The sequence below is a fragment of the Coffea arabica genome, chromosome 6e (assembly GCF_036785885.1).
Source record: "Coffea arabica cultivar ET-39 chromosome 6e, Coffea Arabica ET-39 HiFi, whole genome shotgun sequence".
Taxonomy (NCBI): domain Eukaryota; kingdom Viridiplantae; phylum Streptophyta; class Magnoliopsida; order Gentianales; family Rubiaceae; genus Coffea; species Coffea arabica.
In genome coordinates, this window is record NC_092321.1 from 14,365,264 (window position 1) to 14,376,441 (window position 11,178).

At 34.7% G+C, this 11,178-nt stretch overlaps 1 protein-coding gene across 2 annotated transcripts; it reads right to left on the reverse strand.

Annotated features, from left to right (window-relative positions):
* Positions 1–4,370: 4,370 nt before the first annotated feature.
* On the reverse strand, positions 4,371–8,977 carry LOC113694902 (uncharacterized). Of its 2 annotated transcripts, none has more exons than XM_027213808.2 (8): positions 8,646–8,977; positions 7,632–7,837; positions 7,070–7,526; positions 6,761–6,968; positions 5,828–5,935; positions 5,592–5,735; positions 5,454–5,517; positions 4,371–4,681 (listed from the first exon to the last, which is right to left on the reverse strand). In XM_027213808.2, the coding sequence occupies exons 1-8, from the start codon at positions 8,873–8,875 to the stop codon at positions 4,578–4,580; spliced, it is 1,521 nt and encodes a 506-aa protein (XP_027069609.1). In that variant the 5' UTR covers positions 8,876–8,977; the 3' UTR covers positions 4,371–4,577. The 2 variants fall into 2 exon arrangements, with proteins under 2 accessions (XP_027069609.1, XP_071911491.1); XM_072055390.1 differs by having other exon boundaries at positions 7,037–7,526.
* Positions 8,978–11,178: the final 2,201 nt, after the last annotated feature.

Consider the following 11,178-nt stretch of genomic DNA (forward strand, 5'->3'; position numbering starts at 1 on the left):
TGAAATTGGACAAAAAAAAAAATACTTGGAAAAATGCTGATGTTCAATTTGCAAATAGACACGATTTGGATCTGTTGGAAACTTCGATCAAAACATTTAACTATTTTGTGCACTACAACTAGATAAACATAATATTTTGTAGATGCATGTTTGAGTAGACTGTGAAGTGTAATATCGGATTCTTTATTTATTAGTACCAATTAACTTTCTCTAAAAAAGCCGTATAACTTAATCCAAGCTGACACAGGTTTAAATTTAAGATTTCAAGAACTTGCAAGTCTAGCATAAGATTCTCCCTCGTGATGGAAGATTAGCCTTGTTTTTCTTTTCTACTTTTTATTCTCCCCAACTCATGTTGATGCCACTCACTTTCTAGTTTCTACCCTACCCCTTTTTAGATTTGCAATATCATGACCTTATCATGACCTTAAAGGTAAATAAAGAAAGATTTTGTAAAAGAGAAGCTTGTAACTTAAGCCTAGTTTCGGAGGTATTTAATTTCAAAATTCCAGGAGGGAGGAAACTGAAGCAGATCAAAAGAAATTGTGCAAAACCATGGATGTGACGATTTTTTTTTCCCCAACAAAACCATGGATTAATTGGTTCTTTTTTTGGTATAATGTGTAGGTTCTTTTCATTTAAATCAATGCCTTGAATAATTTTTGAAACGTCACAATTTTCATAATATGGGGCTTTAATTTGGCAATTTACCATCCTTTCATAATTCCAAAAAAAAAAAATTAATGATTGTGTCTTGATTATTTAACTACAAAGCACGCTACATTTTATGTTTCAGTTACAAACCTTTGTATACCATGTAAGTACTTAACAATTTTCATGTCACAGAAAAATGCATTATGTATGGACATTTAACTTAGACTTCCATATCAAATATGCAGCTTAATTATGGCATTAAGGGTCCTTGAACAACTGAGACTACTTTACTCAAATAACAATATGTATACACAAAGAGGATTAATGAAATCTTATATATTTTAGAATTAGTAGCGTTGTGTCTCGATCGATTTCGATTACTTGTAATTAATTAAGGATTAATTTTCTATATACTGGCAGTGTATATAATTTTATCATTAAATGCATGACATATAATCCAAATTTGAATTTGAAACTCAAATTTTGTATATGTATCATTTATCAACTTGTGATAGTGTATATACTATCAGCGTATATAAAATTTACTCGTTAATTAATTTAATCTTGAACTAAGAACTAATAAACCATGTGGTGTAAGATTTTCGAGTTTTTTCTCCACCAAGCGATCAATAACAGATGGAAAAGAACATGTCGATCAGGTCTTGAATTACTGAGAAAGAGCATAGCATTCTGGCCTTGGAACTAGAGATGTACAGAAAAGGAAATAAAGCCGAAGGACTGAAAAACGGTTGGTGAAACATGAAGCCAACTTTAATCTGTACTAACAAAATCAAAGTTCCATTCGATCAAATTGGAAGATTTTGGAACACATCAGAACCGTTTTCTTTATCATATTCCCTGGAATCACATGTCAAAATCATATAGTGTAAAAAGTTCGACCATTTCCACTTTCCAGATTCCAAAATTTGAATTCCTCTTTCCTTCCTTTAGTTTCCTCTCTTTTTCTTGTTTGTCCAATGTTTAGAATTTTCCAAGGACGTCATTTAACCATTCGTTGATGTCGCCAAAAACCTTAATCTTTTTTTTTTTTTTTTTTTATCCATTATATAATTTAGATTACACCTAAATGAGACTATAGAATTTATTGAAATGCAACGTATAACACTTATATAGTTTTTTGTACTTTTGTATACAGTTTTACTTAGGAATATAAACATGTCATAGTTTGTACAAACCCATTTATGGTTCGACCATTCCTAATTTTTACGTGCATGAAATATGAGGAAGCAGCCTAAGGTAAAAGGAGGATATTGTAGTACATCAAGTTGGGATTAGGAATCCAAGGTTAAATAATAACAATAATAGTAATAATAATAAAGCCAATAAAAGTCGGTGTCAAAGAAAAGAAACAAAAAAAAAAAAAAAATCGTGGCGTAAAATCGATTCTTTTGTCCGATTAATTGTCTAGGGATTGCAAGTTGTTTTAGATCAATTAAATAATGTAGTTCATTTTATTACATCTTTTTCAGTGGAAAGCCACAAATTAGCAATCCACGAATCCGACAACATGATTACTTATCCAGAGTCTTTTAATTAGCCAAATTGCTACATTACTAAATAGTAAAGTAGGATTCAATGCAATGCAACGAAATCCAGAGTCTATAATTAAGAAGGGAATTGCATTTCATGACAACGTACACATAAGCTTGATCTGAAAGGCATATTCTCTAGTGAAAGTTTTTAGCATTAAAAAGCAGATGATTGGAAAGATGATGAACATTTGACGTGGGCTACAGTCTTATAAGGTGTGACGAACCTGATTATTTGAGGACCCAAACCATAATTTTTAGGGTCAAGTACTTTTTTATTCCTGCTAATTGTCCGGGGTTCAAAGAGAGCTAATAGAAGGAATTTTATAAAATTTTGTGAGATATTTTTGAGGGACTTTTGGAATTTTCTTTCGGAATTTTACAAAATTTGTACGCTTTTTACATAATTGATAGGGTATGTGAGAAGACGGTACATACTCCATTTACAAATAACCATCTTCAATGAAAAAAAAAAAAACAATAAGCTAGATTTTTTTTTTTGGGGGTTTTGGGTGGGTTGGGGGGATAGAATAAGCTAGACGATGATGGACCATAAACATGACGAGAATATCTTTCCATTTGATATCAAAGCTGTGCTGATTCACCCAATGGTCCTTTCTTTACTATAGGAAGCAAGAATTGTACCTAGACACCGGTCATTAGTCAGCAATGATTCTAGAAGTGAAGCATTAGGCATAAGAAGTCTATTATTGTTTAGCTATCGGAACTCTTTCCAGCTATGCATTTGTATCATAAGGTTACGCACTGCGAAAATAACACACAATCATTTGGAAGCTCCAATGACCTCAACACGATAACCATTGCCACATGAAATGTAGAAAAGCAGGAAGGCTTCGATTGATACAAGGTTTAAGCACATCATCTTCATGCATTCATCGAAAGGATGAAATTTTTGATTCAATCATCGAATGATTAGGTTGCGTGTGAGAGCCCACTGGTTGATGAATTGAATCAATGAATGATTGCATGATTCAATGGTTTTGCTCACCAATGAAGCTGTCGAAACAAAATTTCCAACAGCCCACGAAGGCTTCTCAACTCTTCAATACCAAATGTGGAAACCGAATTTTTGGACACCGCAGTGTGATGTGTTTAGTTGACGTTTGATGATCTTGTAATCACCAAGTTGAAACGTTTTAGTTGTGAACATATTGATTGAGTTCAACAGCTTGAATCTTCTAGCAAGCTAAATTTCATTGCGTAGATTGGCGTGTAACTCCGAAATTTCTATGACGATAATGCTAATTTATTGTCATCCCCATACGTAACCTTAGAAAGAACTCCATAAGAAGTTAGGGTTGGAAAGTCCCATAATTATGCATTACATACAAAACGAAGCACAAATCAGATGATATGACGCTTCACCTGTAACCAGTAAAGTCATGAGTTCGATCTATCACTGGAGTAGAAGGTGAACCACTATTGACCTCCCTTAAAAAAAAAAAATAGAAACAAAATGCATTGCATGTACCTTTCTTTGAATATATTTCAAAAAGGGCAACAAGAGTTAAATCTTAAACATATACGCTCTCCAGTGAAGGGAATTAGGAGAATTAGTAAAGAAACAAATTGATGCGAGATTACTCTTTCTTTTTTTGTTTTTATTTCAATAAAATGTTAAATCAATTTATAAGTTTTGTGGTTGTTAAAAAAACTTACTACCATTTAATCACCAAATACCAATTTTCTTTTGTTTAATGGTAAAGATGGTGCTGCATGTTACAGAGTAATGCTCGGTACGTTGGTTTACCTTTCTTTTCTTTTGCATCTCCGTAACAACATGAGTGGTAGAAGATCTGTCAACTTTGTGGTCATTCAATTGCCAAAAAGCAAGAGTTTCTTTAAAAGTTAATATGGCCTTGTAATAACTTGATTTCACGTAGACAATATGTCACCATCAGAACTGAAATTTACAAGGAAGGAATTGGAGGGGAAAAAGGACACAGGTATTTGGTAGCCACCTGCGTCGCAACTCTCTAAAATTTGAGTTCAGTATCTTTATGCTTTTCAGTATTCTAGGTTTTATTTAGATCCGAATTCACATTTCACATATACCCTACGCAGCTTCGGAGTAGAATTTCACATAGCCACAGAAGTTGGGAAGGCAATGAAGCAACTCCAGCACCAAATGGGATCAAATAGAAATGGAAGAATTGAACAACTTCACTATCAGATGGTATAAGAAGCCTCAACGAATCAATTTCTGACGATTGTGCTCTGTTGTCTACACAAGATTACATGTTCTACATGTCAACAACTTATCTACAGCTTGTTCCTCGACCGCTGCATTCTAAAGTGCTTCAGGGAGTCTTTGTTTGATCTCCTCCTCCACGTCTGGTATGCATGCGGATACTATCTCTTTCGCTCAGTGCAGGAAGGCTCAGCAGATGTCTTTGGTCTACAAAATTTCTGTTTCAAAAATTCTTCCAATTTCTGAAATATTAAGAAGAATACCCCTGCAAGAAGTTTAGGGGAAAAAATGATGAGAGTTAGCTTTATTTTGTTCTCCTGACAAAGTTTCTTGTGCAGGTATTACAAGTGCAGATAAAGTATTCTAGAGGCCCTACTGCAGAAATATCATAAAAGGATGAAAGACGGACTGGTGTAAAAGAAAGTCAAGCACTTATTCGCACTGAGGAATCAGTACTAATCTAAAGGAAAGTCAAGCACTTATTCGCATAAACGATCAGAGGATAAATGGACTATTCAAATTCATTCACTGTATGTTTAAGATGATCAGATGTCTATGTGAAATTTTTCACACACACACGAAAAACAACAAAGAAATTGACCAATGCTAGTAAAATGTTCTATTAAAACAATTCTTGCAGAAGTAGCATAACAAGCTTCAGTGTCATCCTGTACACAACCAAGTAATTCTCGTCAATAGCAACAAACAGCGTGTCATCAACTAATACTAAAGACAATTGCTTTATTCTTTATCTCCCCCCCCCCCCCCAACCCCCACCCACCACAAAAACCCCCGACACAAAAAAAAAATGAAAGAAGCTTTCGAGACAGAAAAGGCAAATTTTACATTCTTTCAAGATGTAATAATGCGACCGGATGACATCTGAGCAAAAGAAGCTGAATTTCTGATAAATAGAAGAAAGCACTTACAAGGTAAAGCCAAACCATTTATAACAGCTTAGTTGACCAAGATTAGTGTATATGGGGCAGAGAATATGTTGACAAGGAAGAAGATGAAGAAATAAGGTTAGAGAATACCTGTACTTTCTTTCTGGTGCAGAAAGCCTTTAACTAGAAGTGTGCCTGGAATTTGCTGAAAGACCTACAGATTTGGACCAATTATAAAGGTAGTGAAACAGAGTTATCCTACTAGCAAAATACTAAAAGCAAACTTACCGAAATGCTAAGGTGCAGGTCACTGGATTGAAGGTCATTTGGACCATTTGACATCCCCAATTCATATGGACAGCTTGGAGTGGCAAATATATTTTGTGTCTCAGTGTTAAGGATCGACTCACATTGATCTTTGGAAGCAATAACCTAAAACATAAAACTCAGATTTAGTAATTATAAGAGTTATAAAGTATTAAAATTAACAAATATTTTCAAAACACTGGAAAGAATGAACATACATCAATCTTGAAGGAGGTGGAATCTATTTTGCAAGAAGCACCACAACTGCACAAAAAGGACTCCACTGATTGCAACACGTGAATAGCACTATATTGGCGCTGAATACCCTGAATCAACAGTAACACATATAGCTTACAAGATACCAGATCTGGTCAAGTTAACAACGAGAAAGATCAGCATTATACGTAATAGCATGAAATTCAGTGTGGACCAAAAGAATTAGATTTAAAGAATCAAACAAAAGATGATAAAGTTGATTCAGGAACAGCCCATGCTTGTAGGGGTCCAACAATCATAAATCATAGTCAAAACTTCTGGGACCTTAATTTTATCCAAATAATCCCAAGGACAGGAAAATACAATAGATAACTCGCTAGAATCCTATAGTGCAAAAACAGTACAAATAAAACAATTACCAAAGAAAAACTGAAACTTCAAACTTGGATTTCATACTAACAAAGAGCACTCGTGATTTGACTAATGAAATCCCACCAAGATTATTGATTCAACAATCCAAAAGTCCCTGTCTGAGATGCCTTCAACCTCACAAGGACCATGCTTTGAAAAGCCTAAAGCAAGAACCTGCTTACTCCCCCCCCCCCCCAACCTCTCTCTCTCTACAAAAACACATGACCTGGTTTCTGAGTGACCATAATCTGTGATTTTGTAGACAGCGCTAAAGTGGCAGCTAAATCCAGACACCATGATGAAAGCAATAATACATCCTAATGTCAAATTGTCAATATTTTCTATCAACTAATAGACCAGTTACATGAAGCAGACGATACATCCTAATTAAAATATTTGGACATCTCAATTCATAAACACCTAAAATTCATAAAGGGAAGACAAGATAAGACACGTAGAAACAGCAAACCAAACAAAAATAAGTAAATAAAAAATAATGCAAAATACACAAAAGAATAGTGCACCTCAAGCATGAAAGATAGGTTATTCTTCTCAGTAGCACTGGATGATACAATCTTCCTAGATGGAGGTACAAATGACCAAGCAAGGCCCCATCTACAAGTTTGGCCTTGCACAAATTCTGTTGTCTTCACCACGGTGACTCCAACTTCCCGAAGCCTGGATATTAGGATTTTCAGATTTGATTTTCTTCCAATCATTGAAGTGTACCACCTACCATGCAAATGGAAGTTACAAAACACTGTATCACAAAAATTCTCTGTGAAAATGAAGGGCACTACCTAGGAATCAAACAAGATTCTGAACATATATACCGAAAAGATTGCTTTAATTGAACACTATCTTCAACTATTCGAGTAATGAAAGCTTTTTCCCCACCAGGACAAACCATCTCCTGTGCAGTCCCACCACATGCAGTCTTTGGATTCAATCCTGCTTCCTCCATTGTCTCAAAGAAGGGAGGATTACACATGCAGAAGTCAAATTTCTCCTCATCCTTAACAACACCTGCAAGTATCGGTGGGCCATGATAATTCTTCTCAACCATAGATTGTAACTCGAGAGAAGATGATGGTTCAGGCCCTATCATAACAGCTCTTGTGTTGCCCAAATCTTCAATGCTTTCGTTATCTCTGCCAAGTCCACTATGCAAGTCTTTCTCTTCAACTATTGTCTTTGCATTGTCAACTTTTCTAATTTCAATCAATTCAGAGATATGTGGATTACTTGTAACATTTCTTTCAGCCCACTCCAATGCAACATCAGTAACATCTGTAGATAAAATCATAAATTACCATCATATCATAGTTAAAAATCATTTGGGAAAATATTGGGAAAGTGAGGGAAATGGCAGGGTGAAAAAGCAAAGAAAACTACCTGAAGCAACAAATCTCCAACCAAGTAGAGACGCACCAAGAAGAGGATAAATGCAGTTGGCCCCAGTTCCTATGTCAAAACCCTTTACAGCATCCCCATCAGCTCGACAATCCGGGATAATGTCTGATGACAAGAGGTCTTCTATCCAGTGGATGTAATTGGATCTGTTAGGAACAGTAGGACAAAGCTGTCCATCAGGAATCCACCTGTGATGTTGGATTTAGTCTGGGATCATTAAACATGCAAATATTTCATTTTGCAAACAGATATAAGAAAAGAAAGAAAATCCTAAAAATGTTCATATCATATACATCAAAAAATAGCAACCCAATCGATGCATTCAGAACACTTTTTCCCTTTTGCTTCAGAATTCCAATCCACAGCACCAATACAACTAGGCAATCCGACCTAAGCCAGCTGCAGCATGACACTAATCTTAAATACTACAAGAAAAGCTGAATCCTATGCAGTTGGAAAGATTTAAAATAAATAACAAAGTTCAATATTACTCATGAAGAATTGAACACAAACATCCAAGCCATTTTCTATTGCTTTACCGGTTCCAGGAATTTTGAAGTATGCAGAACCATAAACCATAAACCCACAGTTTCAAACATGCTAGATGAACAATTGACATGTAATAGGAAAAACAGGCGAAATGAAGAAAGAAAGCAAAGAAAAATGCGTAAATTTTTAATCTTCCTAGCTCGTTGTGACTGAAGTGCATTTTCTCTCTGTCCATCTCTTCCTCAATATTCAAAGGCACAATCCATTAACCCCCTAGAACCCACATCACAAAAGAAAAATCCCAGAAAAATTACAACTTCATTTCGCCAAAAAAAAAAATACGTGTAATTCCCTTTCTCCCCTTCCCAAAGAAGCAAAATACAAAACCAATATAAGATCATTTTTATACTGTCCCATAAAGCCCCAGAAACCAAAAAAGATAAGTCAACAAAACAACGAAATAGAGTAGTTAATTGAGTAATGGCGAATTAACTAAGTAGTTGTTACCAGTTGAGGCCATGATCATGGAGAAGCAAGACTCTGGTGAGCTCACGGGTGGCATTGTAATCAGTCCAATCGATTCTGGGCCGACCATCTCGAGAAGAGTAGAACACGTAAGGCTTGAAAGAGGGATAAATGGACGCCAAGGCTCCGAAATCTGGCGGGTTTTCGGAGTATTTATTCCGAGGGTGAATTGCCGCTCTTTCTTGAACTCTCTTCCTCTTCTTGCTCGGCATTTTTTCTTCTTTCCGATGTCTCTCCAGCAACAGTGCAGAAATTCTGTGGATTTGAAGAGATGGTGCAGATTTTGGATTTTTTTTCTGGGCTTGAGCCGAAGTATTGTGGGGAAAGCTCAGAGATTTGAACCGGACTCAACACTTTATCCCAGTAGTTTGTGGGCTGGACTTAATTACTTGGGCTGTAAGCGATTTTAGGAAATTAGGAAATGTAGAACCAAAAATTGGCCACATCATGTATTCCACTTTCCTTTTTTTTTTTTTTTTGAAAAAATTTATGTGGGAAGGCTTACCTACCCTCCATTTTCTCGAATCATTCAATCCATCCTTCCTTATTTAAGTATTCCACTTTATCTATGCACGTTTTGTTTTTCTTTTTTTTTTCCCCTAGGTTAATATCATGCATATGAATTGAATTTTTGTTTACACTTTTCTTCCCTTTTACAATTCTAGTTTATATGATGCATATATATATATATTTGATTGAAAGTAGAATTTTCATGGCTTCTTGATACAATTATTGTAATAAATTTAGATGTTTAGATAAAGTTGGACCCTGATTCAACAAAAATAGACCACAAATTCTTTGTTTTAGGTATAACTTAGTATATTTTCAAAAACGTTAGGCACAAAAAAAAAGATATCACTATTTTCTTTGCTTTTTGATGTCATTTAATTAGCTGCTGAGGTATAAAATAAAAGATAAACTTAGAGAAACAAATGGAACGCTTTGGAAACTGAGACGAAGAAAACCCCAGAGTGAAAGATCAAAAGTAAAAAATAAATACGTGCAAAGTAAATTAAGTTACTGACACAAATTAATAGAATAGGAACTTAAAAATGGATTAATTTTCCGGGCATGCATATTGGAACAAGAAGGTCAAAGCACAGTTTGCAGCTTTAATTAGTTAATCACAAATCAAGTAATACATCCATTCTTCCATGTGTGTTGCCCATTGAATAGTGTGAGTTGTTTTCATTTAGTTTGGGAATTTAATTTGTTAAATGGTGGGATTCTAAAGTGCAAATGGTGTATCATTTTGTAGATCAAAAGAAAAGAAACCACCGATCGGTAGATGTGTTTGGTCCTGATACATGGCACATTTGCATTGCATGGAGAATAAGTAACTGAGAAACCATTGGTGCAGCACAGAATCATTCTTCTTGGCAGCCACTACATTGAGGGGATGATGATGAAATTGAAGGTAAGATTTTAGTGGTTGAATGAATATTTGTCTCCAAATTGGAGTCTGTCAGGTTCCATCAACTGTAATTGGGATATTGTATTCTTTTTTTCTTTTTAGATAAAATAATTAAAGAGAACATGCTTGGAGAGTTTTCAAATATTCCTCTTTAAATACTAACCAACCATGAAAATGAAAAGTAGCCAAGAATGTTGCTAGTTCATTAGTAGTTTCCCTCCTTGGGAGTGAGGGTATTATTCTTCCTTCGAGTTAGGAAATGCCATTAGAAAACCTACAAAAGAATAGTTTCCTTTTGGATCGGCATATCTCTGTCAATTATTTGTACACTTCTGTCTAAACTTTAATCCCCTTTGGTCCATAGTGTCATGTTTGATTAGACCACAAATCAATGCATTTTTTTTTTTTTGGCTTTTCTAGTGTAAAAATTAATTACTAATTAAGGGGCTGAATTTACGCATTCGTAATTTACCTCTTTGACTTGATGGATTCTAATTATCATTAACCCATGCAAGCTTTAATGCATAAAAAGGGCGTTATATTAGGATAAATTAAGGAATTTAAATTCAGTCCATCCTTGGAATTATCCCATGAATAATTGTAAATGGGATTTGATTTCGTTTATATAAGTTGTCCTCTATCTATGAAAATAATTATTTGTAGTGGAGGCCATGAATTATATGTATACGACCAAAACAATTCTATTCCCTTTTTTTTTTTACAAGTAAGATTGTTAGAAACTCATAATGGTAAATGTAATACAAATAATTTACTATTCAAGCTAACTCATAAATGATATCTGTACTTTATTTAATGTTGTGTTTGTTTGATTTAATTTCTACCATCCTTACAGATTTCATTATTTAATGAAATTTTGAAGTGTTTTTTTTTCTTTTTTTTGTCAAAAGAACTAACCCACAAATGGTGGGCGTGAATTATATATATATACATGCCCTTCCATTCTCAAGATAGTTAATTCTACGAACCAGACAAGCAGGTGATCATAGTGGGCATAATTTGATGTTCTTGTCAAGACATTAATGAAGTTAGCAATACTGAATCAATGACGGGCTAAATTTTCTTGAATGGCAATTGTTCTTC